The 22,639-nt window shown below is 36.6% G+C and overlaps 1 protein-coding gene across 5 annotated transcripts in view; it reads right to left on the reverse strand.

The window, feature by feature from the left end:
• RAB3IP (RAB3A interacting protein) overlaps positions 1-22,639 on the reverse strand; it is a 34,302-nt gene that overhangs the window by 4,355 nt on the left and 7,308 nt on the right. For 2 of the 5 annotated variants that reach the window (XM_069773621.1, XM_069773622.1), the window contains exons 2-8: positions 21,220-21,495; positions 20,750-21,011; positions 13,405-13,500; positions 10,775-10,852; positions 10,192-10,395; positions 4,855-4,983; positions 2,433-2,545 (exon numbers count right to left, since the gene is read on the reverse strand). In XM_069773621.1, coding sequence (XP_069629722.1) covers positions 2,433-2,545; positions 4,855-4,983; positions 10,192-10,395; positions 10,775-10,852; positions 13,405-13,500; positions 20,750-21,011; positions 21,220-21,470 — 1,133 coding nt within the window. In that variant the 5' untranslated portion in view covers positions 21,471-21,495. Of the gene's footprint in view, positions 1-2,432; positions 2,546-4,854; positions 4,984-10,191; positions 10,396-10,774; positions 10,853-13,404; positions 13,501-20,749; positions 21,012-21,219; positions 21,496-22,639 lie in introns of those variants that run through there. The other 3 variants (XM_069773623.1, XM_069773625.1, XM_069773626.1) reach the window with 3 other exon arrangements.

Here is a 22,639-nt window from a genome sequence, read left to right on the forward strand (position 1 = left end):
TCTGTGGTTCTAAACAGTGGCTCAGAGGCCCTTTTAAATAGCCTGCAGCTGGTCCACAGAACCATGTTAAGACAGGACAAAATGGAAGAGTGTATATGATTTTCCATAGCAGTTTGAGGACTGACAGCAGCCCATTGATCCAAGAAATCCTACAGTAGCTGAAGCAAACTGATTGCAATTTCAGTCAAGCTTTTGTGAGAAGACAGACAGACTTTCAATGCTAGGAAAATAAAGCCCTTTTTTTCCTTCTGGCTATAGAATTACCTTCTATATGTTATATTCCATCACACCAGGTTAAATGCTGGCATACTACTAATGACTCGGTTCTGCGCTGTACGGCACACATGCAGCTCAGCGCTTTGCTCCCCATGGGGACAATTATTTGAATCCTGTGGGGAAACCCAGCTGTCTTTCGTTAAGGCAGCACTTACTACACACCATCACAGGCACCACTCAATAACTTCTGTATATCAAGAACCTTTCTTCACTGTTATCACAGCTCTCAGCCCTCCGCTCCTTATTTTGCTGTTGGGCTACTACCCACTATTTGATGCATCTGTTCCCCCACCCCCCCAGGCAACTGTACAATAAAATAATTCCTTTAAAAACATTACTCTAGGTTTTTGTTATTATTTATTTATAGTTTGTCTATATTACATTACCTATTTAAGAACATGGTTTCAATAAAAATAGTGCTTTACAGCACATAAAAATAAAAAATGTGAAACTGCTACTCTGATTCAGTGAAAACTGGAACACCTGTTTCCCTTTCAGTGCCAGTAATCATATACAAGACAAAGCACATTTGCTGCCAAATTACACTTAAATACTGCATATTCCTTACCTATTACTTATCTACAAGCAGTACCACAAAAGTTTTTGTTGCTACCTGACAGCGGGAAAAGGGAGAAAGGAGTACACCTGGCTTTTTGATACACCTGAAGTACTAAATTACAATTTGTGCATTGTCATCTCAAAACATTAATCTATATCTAGCCAACTATTTAAGGATTACGTGAGTTCTAATTAAAAATTTATCTTACACTGGAGAAAATAGGTTAAAAATCTCATTAAACTTCTGAATGATGCAATTAAGTCTCCTGTTTTTTGAGTAAATATTTCATCATGTCAAGACATAGGGAAGTTGCTTGAACCACAATGATTTTAAACCAATTTGCCAATCGCTCTTTAATGACGTGTATTGTCATAGCTTCTGGCTGCCCAGATTCTCTATTGCCCTCATGGAACGCAGCTCACAGTGGTGTATCTTGGACTTGAAATCACCACCCCCTGAGTAGCTCCATTATTGGTGGTGGGTCCTTGTGATGAGGGACTGTTACAGCTCAAAGAGCGTGTTTTCTAGTGACAGGAGTAAGCTGAAGAATATATGAATGCCTGAATTTTGTAGGCTAGAAAGGATCAAAGACTAAGTCATAAACCACAATTTTCATTTTATACAGCTTCTTTAAAGAGAAAGAAAAAAAAACTTTAAAATATGTTAAACCTATTATCTCTTCTACTCAAAAACAGAGGAAAAACAAGAACTAAAAAACAATAGCAATGAGAAAGAAAAAAAAATTCCCAAGGGCCAGACGAAAGCATTTTGATACAAATTTTCCATCAGAAAATTGAGCTCTGTCAAAACAAATATTACAAGGAGAATCATCAGCTTGTCCAAAAGATCTCAAGCAGAAAAGGCAAGGCTTTCTCAAGACTTCGAAGGCTCCAGATTAACACTGACCTTCTTTGCTTAACCCTGACATACACTAAAGCACACTACAAATCCCTTCCTTCTCCTCCACATCCATCAAAGCCCCCAGTGCCTCAGGCAAGCCCCTCCCTGTCATCCAAGCATACTTCCTGCTTTAGGTTCAAACTCACCTTCACCTTCATTCCTGCTTCATTTCATTCCTCCTGCTCAAATTCAGAGGATTTACTCTATATATCGCCTCTCAAATCTTTCAGCTACCTTTGTCAGTGTGCTATGCATGTCCTAAATTTCTTATGCCACAAATACTCCAGATGTCCGATATTCAACCTGTACTACTTCAGTACCTATTTCTTTCACGATGCTTTCCAGGTGAGAGCCCCTAGATCAAAAGCATCTGTTTTAAGTATCGGGATGGTCTTCTCCAAAGAAGTAAATATGATGCATTGACCACAAAAGTAACAAGTAAAGTAAACAGCTCTCCCAAAAAGGGAATTTGTCTTAGAGGTTTGTTCTGCATTAGTCTTTTTTTAAAGTTTTTTATTAGTTGCTTACTTTCCCCATAAAATTTTGTAACTAGCAATCTTGAAGTCTTAGATTTTAAGAAATAAAGTTTAAGAAACACAAATTTGACTGAAGTGATCAGTTGATAACTCTTGGATTGAGAAAACTACTATCTCAAATGAGTCAAGATTCCCCCCCTCTGTCTGTTAGCTTAACATACTTTGGTCCCCCACATTCAACTGCAGAAGCTTTCACAAATCGAACAGGTTGCAAGCCAACAGGTTCAATGCTCAGAGTGTTGTTTTCAACAGCTTCCAGAACAGCTGAGGCCAACTGCAAGAGAAATTTAGAAAGCATTTAAAAACAGCTCCGTGTTATTCATTGCCTCAAAGCAGTGACATATTTCTTCTTCTGTAAAGTTAAGAACACCGAAAAAAATCAACTCACCAAACAGAAATTCAATTACAAATGAGATCTTGCTTTCATTGTGAGCAAGAGGTCCCATTTCCAGGCTCTGGTTTAAATTCTGCCCTCCGAATAACCCTGCCCTCCCTGAGGCAAGATAACTGCCATAACTGCCGTTACAGCTGGGAATGTAGTCAAGCATGTTTAAAATGCTAACTGTATTTTCAGTCATTCCTCATAAGCCCAAATAGCACATGCATTTGTACATGCAGTGTTGTGTCAGAGACTAGATATGGCACAAACTTTGTTTATTTAAAAAAATTGGTCCAGTTTTATTGTGTTCTATGGAAACACAAAATGATGCAGCATGCTTCCTTATCTTGCAAAAAACAATTAAATATCATGTCACTGTTTTTCAGCCAAAGATAGCTTTAGAAAGGTGTTCAAACAAGTAAGACTGAACAATATCTAGAAAAGCCAACATAATATAAAGAAAAGCCAGTTGCAACTTTCAAACACTGGTCTAGTTAAAACATCATCTTCATGAAACAAAGTGCAACTTTGCTCAGGCTTTTTATATTAATTCTTTATAAACACACAATCATAAGACACTAGAAATATGCTCATTTTGCTTCATTGGACCCAACACTTGCCCAAGACTACTGTTTAAGTACGGACAAGTAATAGCCGTTACTTGATTTAAAAGAAGGTGTACTTTATGTTATTAGTGAAGTAATGCTGTGCCAAGGTTCCTTCCTACTGAGTAATAAAGATATTTTTCTATTGTACTTCAAGTGTTTTAAAAACAGAATGTTACTATTAAAATCGTTCATATGAAACACTCTCTCTGCCATCTCCCAAAAGCAAAACACTACACACTTAACATGAGAGGCTACTGAGAGTTAATGTAATACTTCAACCATTCCGATAACTGCATTTCCAATTATTCAAAAACACAATACATGCGTAGTTTATTGTTTGGTTTAACTGCACATTAGTTTATCAATATTCAAGTGAAAACAGAAGTTGGTCACTATGCACTGCATCTGGAAACAATAACTGATATAACTGACAAGTGGTAGAAGCCTCATTCTTTCCTTAAGAGGAAACACAAATCTACAGTAATTATATCACCACTGAAGCAGAAAAGAACAAAATGAAGATGCTGGGAAAGACAACAGGATGGCCTACTTACATATACTGCGCAAGCAATTTAATTCCCATAGTAACCAACTAAACTTTTTAGTGGGAGAGGTTCATATGATGCTGTACAACAACCATAATGAACTGGTATACAATTAACTAAAAGATCGTGCATACTTATGGCCAGCAAGTAACAGTAGATGAAAAGTGTGGGGAAAGAACACAACACCACATAAAAACAACAGATAAACATTGTGAAGAAAATGCAGCATTTTCCATGCAAGGTTTTAATTTTATTGGGGGAAAAAAAGAAATCAAGTCTGAGAGCCTTCAAATTTGTTATTCTTATTTTAATAAAGATCTAAGAATATGGTCACTTTCCCCTAGAGACTGATATCACAACTACAGCCTGTAAATGCTGCTTCAGAACAAAAACTACGTAAAGCAGTTGGAGCTGGAATCGGTTCCACTTTACTCCCAGGATGGGTAAAACTCCAGTCTTTCCTCTGTATAGGAGAGTGTGTGGGAATAACACAAGGGAAAAAAGTGTCATAATTCATTTCATCTAAAACCACATTCCCAAACTGCCCCTGTTGAATCATATCAAGTAGCAAAGTCTAATTTTTGTAACTCAAACCTCTCTCCAAGGAAACACTCAGACTGTCCTTGCAGCCTGCTCTGATTGATATGAGAGAAAACTGGTCCACAAAATCAAATATAATGGTCTCTGCTGCCCCCTATATAAACACAAGACAGTGACAGGGCACTATTTCTACAAAACAGTATCTTTGAAATAACAGGAAAAAAACGATCATCCATTCCTACAAACATCAGATTCTGCCAGATAGGAGTAACATCTGAAGGAATAGACCTTAAAAGGCCACATCTGGAACAGCATAAATGAAATAGTGAAGAAAAAATGATCACTTCAATACTCCAGACTAAACTTCAGCACTTCACTGTAAACCATCATGCTCTAATGAAACAAAAATGGTTAAACTTCATATGAAAACATTTTTAATACAGTCTATTGGCTTCATGTAACATATTTAAGGGAAAAGCGTCAGTGACCACATTTAGACTATTTCCATTACCTCACTTTTTGAGAAGGTTAAACATGGAAAAATATCTTCCCGATAAATTTTGTCCAAGAAAGGACATGTTCTGTCCATAGTAGGCTCATCCTTCCAAGATCTGAATTCATTGTACAAAGATAGGTCAGCCTAGAACACACACAAAGATTGACATATTTTAGTACTGCAATTATCACACTAGTGTCTTTCATTTGCAAATATCCACAAGTAAATAATGAGCATTAAAACTAAATGCTTTCCATTGCACTATGAAAGAATGCTATTGTGCCCCAGCTATGAACACCTTCTTAAATCCACTTTCCTAAGACTGTAAATATAAGCAAATCAAAACATATCATTTTCAAGACACAGAGGTAATGCATTCACTGGTCACCACAACACCAGGGACAAGCTAATTACCTGTCCCCCATTTCCTAAGCTTCCAGGATAGCTTTGAAAAACTTAAGTGATTGTTTAACAGAAAAAAGCCAAAAAATAAATTTTCTTCTTAATGTACCTTCATCACAGTATTTTCACCCATCTCCATTTCTGCAAGTTACAGAAAAGCAGAGAAATCTAAAGAAAACAACTGCAATCCTAGACATTTTACACATTCACCCTGCATCTGAACATAACATACTGCTATCCAAACGCTAAAAGAACATTTAACACACTAATATATTAACACAGGAAAACAGGAATTCAATATACAAAACAATTAAAACTATACTCTTATTCTTCATTTTTCACCTTTGTGCCCAAACTCTCTCCTATGCCATGCTACAACAGGAAGGCAAGGATACTCTCTGGGCATGATTTATGAGCCTGCTCCCCCATAGCTCCTCTCGTCAATGGAGAAATACTAAAACAAGCTATTAAACCACACTGAGAGTAAGCATGGTCTGGGTTAGGAAGAGATAGTTTTATCTGCTTTGAAAACACCTTGTTTTGTCATCTCCATGTAGAGATTAGTTTAGCAGTGGGAAGGCACCTATCCAGTCTGGCATTCAGGAGACTGGTACTAGGTCACTATTAAAATCCAGGTTTGCATTATGGGACAGCCTGTCCCATGGGCTGGCAACCCACTAACAGCTGGAGCACACTGAGGTACTCCCAGAGCACATCATCTGGTTTAGCGTTACTGTTCACAGGCACCAACGCTGCTCCAAGACGTGAACCAAGCAGAATGGGGACAACTGCTTCCAATGCATGTTCCTAATCCAATGTAAAAGACTAATGCCAGTTCCCAATGGGACATGCAACACCATCCTCAGACTAGTTCTGACATTCTGCTGACACAGACTTCAGCACCTTTCCCCTCCAACTGGTTAAATCCGTTTCTTGTACTATAGCAGATCTATACTCCTAAAACCCAAACCTAAAGCTATAGGAAGGGATGTACGCTGCAGGCCAAAGATAAGCCAGGATGTAATTTTAAAATTTTGTAATAATAAAAACAAATAATGTAGATGAGATAATGACAGAGGGAAAATAACATATGCCAAAAATGGAAAATAATTTATTTTTAATCCTACTACAAAGACCAGTACACTGCTGTCCTGGGTTTGGCTGGGATAGAGTTAGTTTTCACAAGAAGCTGGGAGGGGGCACAGCCAGGATAGCTGACCCAAACTAGCTAAGGTGATATTCAATACCATATGACATCATGCTCAGTACATAATTGAGGGTGCCAGCATGGATCACAGCTCAGGAATGGGCTGAGCATCGGGTTCCAGGTAGTGAGCAATTGCATTGTGCATCACTCACTTTATACATTCTTTTATTGGTATTATTACCTCTTCTCTCCTTGTGCTGCCCTATTAAACTGTCCTTATCTCAACCCACAAGGTTTTACCTTTTTCTTCTGATTCTCCTCCCCATCCCACCGGGGGGGAGTGAGCGAGTGAGTGGCCACATGGTGCTTTGTTGCCGGCTGGTCTTAAACCAGGACAAGTGCTTTGAACCAACCTCTTTCAGTCTTTTGTTCTTTCCCCATGCATTACCCCTTCTCTGAGCTCCCAGCATTTGCCATTCTTTTATATATATATTTTGGGGAGTTCTTCTGTCATTTTTGTTGTGTTGGTTTTGTTTGTTTGTTTTTCTTGAAAAGGAACCTACAAAAATTAGACTAGCAAATTTGTTTTCCATTAGAGCTACTTGCCTTACACTCAGGTACAATCAGGAACAACCATCTTAATTAAGCTAGTCCATAAATGTTCTGGTTGCTAAGCCACCAACCTCATTGTGCAAATGAAATTCAATAGGTGTAACTTGCTCCCCAAAGGAACATTTCCCATACCTTAAAACCTGTCTCAGGTCTGGCTTTAAAATGAAAACAATCAAGACATATCAGCAGGAAAAAAGACATTTTTGATTTGTACTATACTGTTCTAAAAATTAAGATGCGTTTCTTGTTAACTTGGTTATTTTCTAGATGTAACTCAATTTCCCTCAAATCTGCAATTTATAAAGAAGCTGCCTTGAAAAAACGGCTCAGTGAATATAGCTTGACATTCTTCCTTTCCAATCTACACTGTTGCATGTGTATCTCCTCCCTGCCTTTACTTGCACTTTCACTAGATCAGTTTTGAATACCTGCAATTAAATATACAGCCAATTGTATTAATAATTCTAGTTAATTATTTAATGCTTTCATTTTACAGTAAAATACACCATCAGAGAAGCATTTCTGCTCTTTGAGCAACACTGATGCATTTATCAGCATTTACGCTGAGTGGATGCTACCTGCCTACCTAAGATCCAGGCAGCTATTCAGCTAAATCCTGTTAATACCTGAATTAATTAGACATGTCTACTTATCCTAGAGATCACTCCCACATACTAGGAAATATTTCTCTGGGATGTTGGCACCTTTCTGCCATTTAGGGCAGACAGATACTCTAACTCTGTCTACATTCCACAAAGAAACCCGAGAGTTGACATGTATTCACAGCCAGCTCCATCCAACATCTCAAAATGCAAAGCTCCAGGTGGTAGACTCTCCGTAAGCGTCCAAAGCTATGCTCCCCACACCACAAGGCCACTACATACCCCTGAGCAAGGGTACCCTCTGCCACCCTTTTGAAGCAGAGTCACTCAAAATCAGAAGAACGACATGCAAAGGGTAACCTAACTCAGTGGCAAGAACAATTATCAAGAAGGGGGCAGAAATAGGATTTCAGACCCAGCTCCCAGAAATGTAAAAACATTTACCTTAGACCAACAATAAAGAAAAGCAGTAAACAAAACCACAAAGCATTGGATAACAAAAGCAGTAGGGAAGGCATGTCTCCCCTGCTTAAAAGTATGTCCTAAGTACCATGCCAGAGGCAGTCTTGCTTTCTTCACCCCATGTTGCACTCCATTAAATAAATACTCCTACTCAGAAGAAAGACAGAAAGACTCAAGTCCCAGTGAGTAAAAAATCCGTGTGTTTCTTACTGATTCCCTGGGCTGTCACTGGAAGAAATAGTCACCATTTCTGAGCAGCCTCAATCAGCCCCAAAGTGTCTCCTTATGCAGCCAACAAAAAGGAGGAGAATGAACTAAAGAAAAATGTCAGGCAGACCGGACCTTCTGCAGCCTGTCCTTCACATTCGCCACTTCCTCTCCACAAGAAATTGAGGCAAAACTGATTTTTCCCCTCACTCTTGCCTGACACTGAGAATTTCACTGAGTCATGACCGCAGTGTGATGCAACTGGATTCCATCCCAGCTCTCCCATTTCCTGAAGGGCAACAAGGATTCAGGTTTTATAAGGAAAACATCCTGGGTACCACTGAAATTGGGCAGGCAAGATGTAAAGCTTTTTTTTTTGCTTTTTTTTTTGAAGCCTAAGTATGAAACAGAAGCTGGAAAATGCCTTTATTTTCTAGATTTATAGTAAAAAGATGTATAGTATAAATACACTTAATAATGACTGGCAAAACAAAGTACAAAAATGGCCACTGTGAATCACATTAAAGATCCAGTTAGCCTGTTACCCCTCTGACAATGGCCAGCAGTCACAGAGCTGGCTGCAGAGCAGCATAAGAAGACAGACAGTGACGTATCTTCATTTACAGCCTCCCAACTTCTAGCATTCTGTAGTTAAAGAAGCTTCCTAAGCCAAATGTCATATCTATCTTCTATATACCTTGACAGGCTTTTCTTCCGTCACTTTGCATGATTACATTTTGAATACATTTATATTTTTAATCTTGCTAACTTGTGACAATGAGTTGTAAAACTTCATTATGTACTGCCTGAAAATGATTTTCTTTTTAGCTTCCAGAGTTTTCTTACGACAAGAAATCATTAATATTTGTTCACCATTCATCTTCCCTATGTCACCTGTGACTGCATAGATTTTTGTTCTACCTCAGGTGTCTGTCTCTACAAATACTTCCATAGGTTTGACCATCTATGTCACACTTCAAAATATGAGACATTTTCATTATCTCCTTTCTGAGATGAAGATATCATAGCTGCATGCATGGACACACACATTTACTATGTGTTTACACAGCAGTATAATGCTTTTTCTTTTGCTATTTATTCCTTTCCTAACAACTCCTAAGGCTCTGTGGGTCTTGGACCATCACTGAACACTGAAATGGTGTTTTCAGAGAATTATCCACAAGTACGCTACTTCTTTTTTTTCCCAGCACAATGTAGCTATTTCTAAGTCCAAAACTCCATGTCTGCTAGAGTTGCTTTTTTTCCCTAGATGCCTTATTTCCCATTTATTGTTTTTTAATTTCATTTGCTATTCTACTAACCACTCGGTATCATAAGACCTTTCTCCACTCTTTGGTGACTTTTTGCTACTATCATTCCAAGGACTCAAGCACCAACTTGTCACTTCATTATTTCCCCATTTTTCAATTACATGAGTAGATTTAAAAAAAGAAAAAAAAGAAAAAAAAATCACAGGGTCCTCTGGAACTCTCCTGTTTTCTAATACATCATTGATTCTGTCTTTTTCCCAGTCTCTTTCACCCATTATTGATCTATAAAATGACTCTTCCTCTTTTATATGACAGTTTATGAAATGTTTATGAACATTTATGAACTTTCAGTGATGGACTTGTAAAAAGCCACCAGGACTTATTCAGTTATACTGTATTTTTCTTTTTTTTTTTTTTTTTAAATTCCCATCTTCAAATCTTATCTCACCTTCCCTTAATGATGTAAAGGTGAACAAGACTTGGAAAAATCACCACCTATTCACATGTAAGAAAAATTTTCTTTCATTAATGAAAAATATCTGTAAAATAGTATTACATGAAGATTTAACATATACTAGATTTACTGTGAGTAAAACAAAACAATAAAGCCAACTTATCAGCAAAAAGAGGACAATCCTTGTACTGTTACCTCTTTACAGTCTTTTACAATTGGCTGCATCATGGTAAGGTCCTGATGACTACCGCCCATAGCACTGCTTGTACTCTTGTTTCTTGCATGGCCTTTCTTAAAAGGAGTTTTTCCACCAGACTGAAACTCCTTAGTTGGAGATGTTGGTGAAGTAGACAGTACTAGTGTTTTCAATGCTGCTACTTCAGCCTGGAGGACATCAATCTTGGGGGGTGGGGGGGAAATGAAGTCATTAACAAACAAAAATATTGTGTTAGGCTATGAATACATTAAATCATTTAACAAAATTTCCAGTTATCTCAGTCCAAACCAAGACTTCATCTTCCAACAGCACTAACACACAGATGCCTGTGCAATTGCATACTGTAGTAACACTGGTGTCCTATGCACCTTGCTTGCTATCTGATACAATGCCGAAACACCAGCCGTGTCCATAGGTGCTAGCTAAGAATACATCAAGGCGACACAACTTAGTATGTATTTTAATAACGTATATAAATAATGCTCTATTTACATCTTAATCTGATTCACACTTTAGATTGATAACCATGTGAAAAGACAAAGCAAGCTGGAAAAAACTCACCTTTCCTTGTGCTTCTTTTAACTGTTTTTCTGCTGCAGCTTGTTTGACATTAGCTTCTTTAACCATTTTGTGTGCCTCCTATAAAAAAAAATGTTTAGCTAGTGTAAATACTTCACACAAATTTACAATATGCAGTTTAAAAAAAACACTAAGGACATACTTTTGCTTCACAAAAACTACTTGTGAATACTAAGTTATGCAACAGTCTGAAATTAAATAGTTACATACCAAAAAATACCTACAAATCTATCATTTGGATTCATCACTGGCCTACCAAGTTTCTTCTCCTTTTTCTGAGCCCAGATTCAGAAATTCAGCAAGTCCACCCACCCCGCTCCAGCAGGAACAATACCTGTCATGAACTCCAGGCTCCAGTCACGCTTTGGTTGCTGACAAGTCAAGTTCCTTGACCCCCAAGAGAAAGACTCAACCAGTAGCAACAAAAGCAACATGGGCACAGTAGCACATTCAAAAAAACTTCTCCCTTCTTCTAGCCAGAATAACCAATTTTAGTCAACTGTAAATTTCTGCATGAAGGAACAGGTCAAACAACTATGAAGACTAAATTCTTACCATCAATAAAACAAAGCAACAGCTGAAAAGTAGTTTGTGGATTAATAAACACTTTGTAAGTAAAACAGAAAAAGCACTAAAGATCAATGCAAGTAAAGAAACAAGGCTAAGCCAATAAAGAAGAAAGCATAAAAGGACTGGGGATTTTTTTAAACATCTTTTTACGTCATACCTCTAAGCCTTTTGTCTGCATAATGTATTTGTTTAGGCTCTGATCCAGCAATTTGCGCCTATGATCAAATTACAGTTCTCACTTGGTACTTACTGAAGGCAACAAAGATTGAAAGATCAGGGCCACCAACTAAATTACTTGGGATAGGATCCTTCTCATATCTGTAAAGCGCCTAGCACATATCTGGACGCTATATAAATAAAACAAAAAAGTTCATACATCATCATACCAAAAGATCTGGCTCCCACTGGCATACAACACAGCTGTATAATATGGGTTTGTAAAACCTCTTAAGTAACAACAGACACATGCAGGAATGGGAACATACACATTTATACAATGTGTACAAATACATTTAACATTGACCATGCAGTTTCTGCTTAGTGATGCACCTCTGAAAGCAAAGCATGTTACAGTGCTATTACAGTGTAATAATGTAATATATACACCCAGCTGTGCAAAACAAGTCTCGATCCTCCGTTGGGATGCATTAATGTAAACGTTAGCATATCCACTTATATGGTCACTGAGATTAGTGGGATTCAGAATAGAACGTGAATTCAAGGGCTGTAGAACCCAGTACAAAAATCAAGAAATTCAACACTGTTTTGTTAGGGCCTCCTAGTGAAATCAAATCACAACAGAAAATTCAAATGACATGCCCACAACAGTTCTGAAAAATTAAAACTCAAACAATTATTACTAATACACTGTATTTCAAATATAGCCTTAACAAATTGATACATTGTTCTAAGTTATGAAGTGTCATTAATATAAAATTTCACTGATAATTTTTATTCCTCTATGGTTAAAATACCTGCCCAACATTCTCCTCCCCGCCCCCAACAGACACAAGTATTTATGCTAAAAAGTACCTTTCCACTCTCCCATTTATTCTCTACACACAGGAACTGCTTAACATTTTAAGTAACTTTGCCCTGCCGGGATGATGAAATAACATGCGTTGCCAACCCACAGAGCAGTTTGTAATTCAGTTTTTGAATGTCAGTACTTTCAAGGTTTTAATAGCACTTTTATACCAATACAACATCACAGGTTTAAATACTGCTTCTAAAACATACCTAACGTTGTATCTTTATGCATATACTGAAAACGAATACTTATGATTTGGTAAACATACAAATCATCTCCAGATTATGAAATTTATTCTGACAGTTATAGGTATCACAATTTAGCCTCTAGGTTTTCCTATATATATTCCTATGATTAAAATGAGAAGTAATCCTGCTTCAAGAATAGATTTAAGATTTTTTTTCTGTGTAATACAAGCTCACAATCTTTGCTGGCTCTACTGCCTTTTTCTCAAATGAAAAGGTCCCACTTAAAGTTCAGGCTTCTCACTTGCTAACCAGGTTCCACTCTGGTGCATCACTCGGTATTAATGTTTCTTTTCAAGTTTGTGGGAGTAGAATGCTGCCAGACCCAAAATTCAAAAGCTGAAAGTATGGTTAAGTTATGTACTTACTACCTCCATTGATCTAGAACTACGTTACTTTTTTATTTAGTCACCATGGCAACCCCAAATTTAGCTCTTATCTAGATAGCCTTGTTGTCAGACAGAGAAGCTGTCTCAAAATAGTTATGCCAAAAAATAAGCCTAAATAGTTTTAAGCTTTCTGATACATTTTCCTTATTTTCTTCTTTTTGACTCTAGGCAGACTGACAAGCTAAACAAGGTCTCTTTCATTTAAGTGAAAAATCTACTGCTTGCTCTTGAGCTTCTACTTCAACACACCCAGATCTTCAGGACAGAAATCCCTTTATAAGCTTATTGCAGAAAAATTCAGCATACAATATACTGATTCTATATAAAACATCTGGCTCAGCTTCCTTTAAGTATATCACATCGAAGACTCCAACAAACCTCAAACAGACTAGCTGTAAGTTCTTCCAATTCCTGTCCAAGTTGATCTCGCACTTTAGAAAGCCTTTCACATTCTTCATCTTTTAACTTCAGCTCCTATGGAAAATTGAAAGTTATTTATTCTGACTTAGAGTAGTGATTTGGCCTTTTAAAGCTAATACCACAGAGAGGGGGGAGAAAAAGAAAAAAAAAAAAAATCAGAGGAACATAAAACCTTTGCTAAACAAAGCCTTTCAAAAAATTAACCTTAACACTAGAAGCAATTAAATTAATGCTGCACATACATAGCTATTTCTTCCTGCTATATGGAAATATACCAGGCCAATCTAAAATGTCTCTAAGCTAGACATCAGCATTTCCAAAATACTCTGAAGGAAAAAAAAACTTTTTTCCTGAAAGTGTAGAAGACTAAAGTCACTTAAAATATAGATCAAATTAATTATTGGGACAGACAGAATACCAGTTCTGTTCACCCATTCCTTAACAGACACTTAAAGAAATTAATCCTTTCTAAAAAAAAAAAAAAAAAAAAAAAAAAAAGGCACTTTGTCTCAAGACAATCCACAATTCTAAAAGAATCTTACAACATATTTTACGACAAATATTCTCCTGTGGATCTCCTTACAACTAACACAATTCCAAAATCATACAGTAATTATATCCTTGCTCTTGTTTATGCAGATATATAAATCAAATTAAAGCAACTTAATGAAATTCAAAATGTTATTTGTCTACAGCACTAAAAATTGAGTGAAGAAGGCCTGACCATACCACTTTTACAGTAAGATTTTCACAGATTTGACAGTATAAAGGTTACACATGCCCAATCTCATCTGGACTGACGAGGGAAAGTCTGAGGGAAAAGTGGGGTAATTTACAGAGAAGTACAAAAAGTTCAACAAGGAATTTGAAAAAGCTCCTCTTCCCTTCCCCAACCATTAAACTTTGGAATCTCTTGCAAGAAACAAAGGATGGAGAGAAAAAAATAAGGGAAAGAAAAGCAGCAGACAGCCCATTCTGAACTTTCAAGCATTTTTTTTTTTTTGCCATAACTCCCCTCCCACCCCCACTAGTTCTTCCTCCTCTCCTTTTCTCCCTGCCAAGCTAGCTATTACACTATCATTGCTCCTGAAACGAGGGAACCAAGCCTGCCACTGACATTTAAAGATACAAATACAATCTAGCAATGATTTGCTTTGAAAAACTCCAGAAACCAGTAAACAGCTGTCTTCAGAAAACTCTGGGAGGCCAGTCACTGGAGAGTCATAAAAAGGCCTAAATGGCACCTTCCCTTGTGTTTCTGGGAGGTGGTTAGTATTTCTCCCAAAGTATACATGACTGTGACATGGAAATGATCTTGCCTTGCTGCATGCTGATATTAGGTCTTGCTCTCAATTTCTGCAGTGAAACTGGCAATACATTGTCCTCTAAGATGAAGAGTCCTGTTTGTCTTCAGCTCCTAAATTTCACAAGTGTTTAAGGCTGTTCTAAACTCTTTCAATATCAAAGGCATTATTTGTCCCTTCTTCTATATGGTTTTAACTTCGGACATTTTGATTTATTTTTAGTCCAGTTTGATTTTTTTATTTTTTTGCTTTCCATATGCAACCTTTTAACTATTTTTAAAATTACGGCTTAAATGATGGGGTTTTTTTTACAAACATGGTATTTCTCAAATAGTACTCAACTCTTACTTCCTAGCTACTATTCTGCACACAGTGGCATCTCTCTCTCTCAAAAAAAGAAAAAAAAAGCAGGAAAATAGCTACAGATAGAAGAAAGAAAAGGAAAAAGTAATACGAAAAGCCAAAGAGCAAAAAAATTACTGGAAAAAAGAAGGGGCTAAAAAAGAAAAGGGAAACAAACTTTAATTTTGTATTGGTTTAAAGTACTTCCCATATAAAGTATGGTTCTTAATAAGGAAATGAAAGATTCTGATGCAAAATGCTTAAAGCTCAATATTCATGTGTTCCTATAAATGCAGAGAATACATCAACACATTTCCTTTGGTTTACTTCACTGATTTGCAAGGAAAATGCTACATACACATCAATAAATCTTAAAAGGATGTTATATTAATATTCAGGTCAAGAGTTATCAAACTCACAATGAAGGCAGAACTACCCCTTCTTCACTTTTGGGGCTTGGTGAACCCCCTTGGTTCACTTGTGGGCTACCACTATCAATACACTGTTTTAAGTAAAATGGTTACAGTTTTGCCTGCAACTGGAAAGATTAGGGGGGTTTAGATTAAAATTTAGGTAGACAAGTAAAGCTGCGTAATGAAAACAAAAAGGAGACAACACCAAGCAGTCTACTATGCATGGCTGCTTAGGTAGATTTGTCAAACACTGGGCAAGCTTCCATGACACGATTCAAGAGGAGCATAATATAACACAATATTTTGCCAAGCAAGTTTAATAGCTCGGATTTTTGAAGCAGGGTAGAAATAAAAAGTGCCCAAAGCAAAAAGCTTAGCAGTTATTAGAAACATTACTACTGCCTATGTCTTAAAGGCATTACTGGAGACTTCCCAGCCATTCACAATATAGCAGCAGAAAAGACAACTGCATGTGCTAGACTAACCATCCATGCTGCAGTCCTTCCCACATTACTGTTCTGAAAAAGTAACTACACGAAAAAGATAAGCTAGTGTAAAGCACAACACACAGTTACTGAAGTAGGCAAATAAGAAAAATTTAACTTGCATGGAAAAAAAAAAAATCTTAAAAATGGAAAAAAAAAATCCTGTATCAAAGAGTTGTATTCTTGCTTATTTCACTTTGATCTTCACAGACAAGACTACAAGGCGGGTCTTTAGAAAGAACCAGTGAGATAAGGAATGCAAATTACTGCTTCAAAACCATTCATATTTTAAATTCTAGAAAGAAAATCATCCCATATCTAGTTCAGCAATTTAACCCAGTCAGAACTAGATGTGGAAGACCCCAGAAAGACCAGAGATTTTCTACAGATATCACCTAAAATCAGAACTGTGATATATTGCTGAATTCTGAAGTTGTCAAAAAAGTTTGTATTTATATTAGTATATATTTCTATATGACTGGTCTTCACTCAGCACCCAAGTTAAACAAGCTACATAAAAATCAGTCCATTGCAACCACATTTACAAGGGTGTTTAAACGTGAGAGAAGGTCCAGAAAATCTTTTCAGAGGTAAGAGCATTTCACAAACTATTGAATCATCATCTTATGGTGTGGGTGAAGACGCTTCCGTTTTGCTTGCATGTAGTTTTCCACGTGCCTCAGAAACTTTCTATGCCTACGATATACTACTACAACAGCATCAGTCAGAGGTGTGGAAACTGAAAACTTTCATCACTCAAGTAGAGCAAGGAACCACTGAAACACCTTCAGGAACCAACCCATCTTTAACAACCACAAGCCAGTGGCCTTACAATTCAACTGCAACTTTGTTGTAGAAAAGCTTGAAAGCATGCTCTTCAGTGGAGTTGTGAGATAGTATATTATTCTGGAGCATCCTCATTTTTTTTGTTTGTTAACTTATAAGCAAATGACAACAGAAATTTAAAAATGCTGAATGTTCTGTACAGTAATACTAGAATTCCTGGGTAGTTATTGTGAATCTATTCATTAATTCATGCAGAGTTTTAAAATGTTATGTTTACTGTGGAAAAATAGATTTAACTGCCAGCATTAGCCTGCGCAGAAACACTATAATAATGGCAATAGCCTCTGTTACATTGGATGCTTTGACGATACAGGCAGAATAATGGAAAAAATAAAAATCTACTTCAAATCCTGTATCAACACACAAGATCTGAAGACAAGAGATCAAATTGTAACACTCGGGTTGTTTGAGATGAAGAATGCATACAGAAATTGAAGCCTTTGAAAGAAAAATCTAGATCTGAGGATCCAGTTCTTAAACTACATTGAAGTCTACAATACCACATTCTGTAATGTCACCTCTTTCTCAAGAATCACTCTATCAGCATGGAAAAAACCCTCAGTTTTACTCTACTGGGGAAATATCAGTAATTCAGATTTCTACTACAAAAAGTCAAACTGGTTTTACTTGTTACCGACAAGCTTACAGATCTTACTCTAAAGCCCGTGGGAAGCATGGAATTCATTCTCAAAGTGAATACAGTATTTGCAACCCTCATCTCTGGTAGACTGCTCTTTCCTCATCAAAGAAGGGGGCTAACCATCAGTGACAGCTCATAATTTCAACACTTCAAGAGAAAACATATCAACAAAAACCCCCAAGTTTCCTTCTGCAGTCATGGATGACATCATTATATTGACAGTCCGATTGATGAGGAAGTAACTTCAGGGCCAAATCACACAAAAATTCAAGGAAAACATGACTACAAACTGCCATAGCTCAGAAACTACAAGCAAGCTATCCAAAATACATGCAACATGCTGGTTAAATAAGATGAAAAACAGAAGGTATTCCTTTGCAAGGACTTCACTAAACTTGCACATCAAGAAATACCATATATCAAAATACCATCACTATTCTCTAAGATGTTATCTACATCTGGTTAATCTACCTTCAGTAACCACGGTGACACAACTCAATCCAAACATGGCAGAAAAAATGCAAATTCATAGAGTCATGAGGAGATAAGGTCCCAGGCACTGAATCACTAAGCCTTTTAACACCTTCTGTTTTCGTGATGCTGCTTTAAAAGGGTAGCAACACAAGGAGAGAGGTTCAGCTCCACTTTACAGAATATAGCCAGAAATTACATCTTCAGTGAAAAAAATAAGCAAAAATGACCTGAATGGTCTCAACAAAGAGTGAAAAATCTATGTCATTTTAATTAAGGGGGCATTTTAAGACAAAAGTATGTCCAATCTTACATGCTCCATTAGTATAGAATGCTGCCCTGCTGTTACTTCTGACCCAACCCTTCTCCCAATCTTATAACATGTTCTGGTGCTGTAACCAAACTAGACTGAAGTAGAAAGTGTATTTCCTCTTATCAAGAAACAAATTTTTGAAAGACTTTTTTTTAACAATTTTGCCAGCAATGCTGTTCATTTTGAGAAGTGAAGTCTGAGGTCTTAAGAAATATAAGGTATACACAAAGGAGAAAAAAAAAAAAGAAGAAAATATTTATTCTGTTCCTGAATAATTTCTTCAAGAACCATACTTAAATGACTAGCAATTACATGCCATACATATATTCTCCAATATAAAAAAATGAGAGCATATTAAGAAGAAAGTTGCACTCCAAGCAGAGACATTAAAAAAAAAAAAAACAAAACCCACAGATAGTGGATCCCCAAGCTTCAAAATTTCTATTTCCTTTCTAGTTCTCTTTCTGATCACAACTGCAACAAATTCAAATCAACCTTTAATGCATATTACAATAGCATACAGTTTGGGTAAGAAATTTGAAACAAATGACAAAAGCAAGATATCAAATTTGTGTTTACTTTGTTCACTCCTGGAAAGTCTGTAGTCTGTAAGGTTTCCAGGCTCAATGAGCTCACAAAATTCAAGTGCAAATTGTAATTCTCATTTTTCTCACTGTTCCTAATAAACAGCACAGAGACTTACAGAGAATTTAAATACACTATGCAAAAAACAACCAGCTATACACAGGCACTACCTGTTAATTGTATCTACAGATTTTTAAACAAGTACACATCAGCAAAAGTGAATATACTTGGAAATGAAAGTTTAAAGACTGCGTGACATACTGAATACTGCAGAGTGGGCACAGCCCTATGTGAACAGCCATGACCTTTGGAAAAAAGCTATCAGAGACGAATTAGGGGTAGAAAAAACTAGTGCTCATGCAGGAAGTAGAACAAAGTAGATATTACAGAAGGAATAGGGTTTATTGTTGTACAGTCTGTAAAGACTCCTGCTGTGACTCCTGTGTTAACTGAGCAACTCTGAAACAGTGCAAGTTTAGGAAGACAAGCAGACAAAGAAGTTATCCATCACTGATAAGAATCAACCTGATGGGTTGAGAATTAGCAAGAACTCTGACATCAACAGTCTCAAGTTAGTGCTGAATTGCTTTTGTTAAGAAGACCCAAAGGGTGTGAAAATACAGAACATGCAGTTAGTATGTCCTAGCAGCCTTAATGCAATTTCCTTGAAAATGACCTTAACAAATTTCGGAGTGAAATGGGAAACACTTCAACTGGTAAGAGACAAAGTGGTATACACTGGAGTTACGATTTTCAGGTAATCCCAAGGTAACAGCAGCAGATCTGAGTTGTCGTTTTCAAGTATGTTAGCTGTATTTTGGTATACTGTCAGGAGCTGGAAGAGCTCTTCTAAAGTTTAAACTTTAATTTGTTCTTGCTTTCTAAGGTTCCAAGTTTAACTGCTAGGATTATATATTCACATGCAAGGTCCTCAAACTTAACCCAGGTTAATGTTTCCTTTCAGTGGTCAAATGCCAAGTAAAACGAACACATTAGCAAAGGAAGCAACTAGTCAGCAATAAAATAATCAACAGAAGAAGTGATGTCAGAATCCATATTCAAGATTCACATTAACAAGGGCAAATGCAACTATGACAGAAATGATGACTACGTTCAACAAGATGAGGTAACAGACAGAGGAAAACAAGTTCAAACACAAGATAAGATGAGCTTAAATCTAAAGAATAGAATCATGTAGAGGAGAGGAAAGGACACAGATACAAATAGCACAAAATCTACTCCAAAGTTTAAGCACAGAGGGATGTTAAAATGATAAATAATGGCTTTGCATTTATATAGCACCATCCATCCAAACAAGACAAAGCGCTTTACAAATATTAATGAATTGAGCCACAGAGTCTTCAAAGGTATCCATATTCAATTTCAAGTGTGGTGTAACAGTACTCTAAAGACCAGCAACACCTTTATTGCTTCTTTCCTATGCAGGCATTCCCCTATGAAACATCACAAGCACCCTTGTTCTAAAGCACATTCCATGACACATGCTACACTTTTATACTCTAGGAGAAAGAAGACTCGAGAGGTATATAATCAGCATCTATAAATACTTATACGGTAACAATGGAATGACAGAAAATTACTCCTATTCTCAAATGTCAGAATGAAGGAATGGTCTACATTTCAAAGAAAAAGCATTTTTAACCAGATATTGCAGCAAAAGCTTTCCATGGTTAAGTAGCTAGAAAAAAACATTATCAAGGAATAATTCTAAACCATTAGCACTGCACACATTCAGAAAACTTTACATAAAACAATTACATCCTAATAATTCTATAAGAAATGAGCAGACTCAGACTGCACCTTCTGGCCCATCTATCATTCTGCAATATTAGAACCACTTTGAAGAGAGAAAAAGCAGGAGGAGACAAGACAACGAGCCTTACCCTCTGAGCTTTTGCAAGTTCTTCTTTCAATCGTTCATAGCCCTTTTCTCTTACTTCCAGTACAGATGGGCTCCGTAAGTGAGATAAACTGTCTGTACTCAACCCAAAAATATCTTCATTTCCTTCAGCAACATCTGCTACTGTAGCACCCTGCAAAAACTCTCTCTCTACGTTATTGCTCTCCTTTCTGGAATTATTGTGATTGAATGACCCACCCTGGGGTCCAGAGGTAGAACAAAGTACTGCGTCGGTAACATTGATGCTGTAAAGAGAGTGATATATTTTTTATTTATATAATACATTAAGAAGAAATATTTTAGAAATGGCAGTAGTGGTGTTGAATGTACCATTATGGACACAATTTAATATTATAACATTGTAAGTAATATTAAAATACTATCTTTAGTAAAGCAAACAGTTTATATGCAACAAACATCAGCAATTTAAATAAAAAGACACAGAGAACTTACCTGACACCTGATACTTCACCACAATTCAGTTGTCTGGGAGATGAATAAACAGGTTGTGTGGGAAGGTCAGAAACATTTAATGCATTGGGTTGGATTGGTGTGGAGGACACAACTGAAGGATGCGGTCGGTAGATAACACCGGGTGAGGTAGTTTGTTCCTGAGTCCCTGGCTCATTTACTCCAAGAAGATCTGGTGTAGTAGGCGAAGCGAGGTTCACTTCATGAAAGCCTTCCAAGGGGTCACTGGCCATAATAAAAGCCTCATCATATGAAACCCTGAATTAAATAATCACATTATCAGAATGCAAACAGGAAATATTTAATTATAGCTGACAACTATTTGACTTAAAAAACCACTCAGACAAATATGTTCAGAATACTTCATCATATAATGGAAACTCTGGACTAATCTTGCAAAAGTATGAACTTCAACCACCAATTTTTTTCCATACATTGGACTGCTGAGTGCAGAAGATCTAATAACAGACTTTGCCTCTAAATGGGATGATGAAATGAAGAACATGCTCTATATCATAAAACAAAGTCATCTTTAATATAGCCTAGAGCTGTTTTGTACCAAAACACAAATATATTATATTCATAAAAGAAGGGGAGCCCTGGGAACCAGTAAAAAAAAAAATTAAAAACCTAAAGCTTTGACTTTTAATCTCAGTGAAGCAAATGATCTAGAGACAGAAATCAGTGAACCTTTAAATAAGTTACAGTCCATAGTGATTTTGGTTAAATTACACATCTGATCTTGTAACAGTTCACTGGAATGGCAGAACTAGCCGATAAGACTTCTCATGAAGTATGATGATGTGTATTTAATACATCACATGATTAAGTGATAACAACAATTGTGACTAAGTATCATACCAAAAATATATTACAGGTAAAAGAGTACTATGAATAGGCAATTCAACTGACAGTATCTTTTAGTTTGGGTTTCTTTTTTTTTTTTTTTTTTTTTAATTCCCTATGTTTTTCAGAAGATCAACACAAAACAAGTACAACACATGAATTTTACAAGCCCTAACAGAAAGCTATTTTCCAGCAGCTTATCAGAGATCACAAAAATCTTTGCATGATTCAAAACTAAAAATTGAAAGTAGTATGGAGAAATTTGTGAAGGAATTACTTAGCAGTGATTATTCACTGCAAAAAACATTTTCCATGTTATATAAATATAGAGAAAATTAAGGCTTCACAAAGGTACTTAACATGCAAAAAACAAACCATAGCATCTAAATGAGAGAATACATTGCATTTTACAGAGAAATCTGCTTGGATCTTACAATTGAAAAGACAAGGCAGAGAGAAGATCTAGAAAGATGATGGCCCATGAAGAGATGATGCCATCTACTTACACATAGGTCCAGTTCATTAGCTACTTCATAAAGCACACAGGAAAACACAA

The sequence above is a fragment of the Haliaeetus albicilla genome, chromosome 28 (genome assembly GCF_947461875.1).
Source record: "Haliaeetus albicilla chromosome 28, bHalAlb1.1, whole genome shotgun sequence".
Classification (NCBI taxonomy): Eukaryota; Metazoa; Chordata; class Aves; order Accipitriformes; family Accipitridae; genus Haliaeetus; species Haliaeetus albicilla.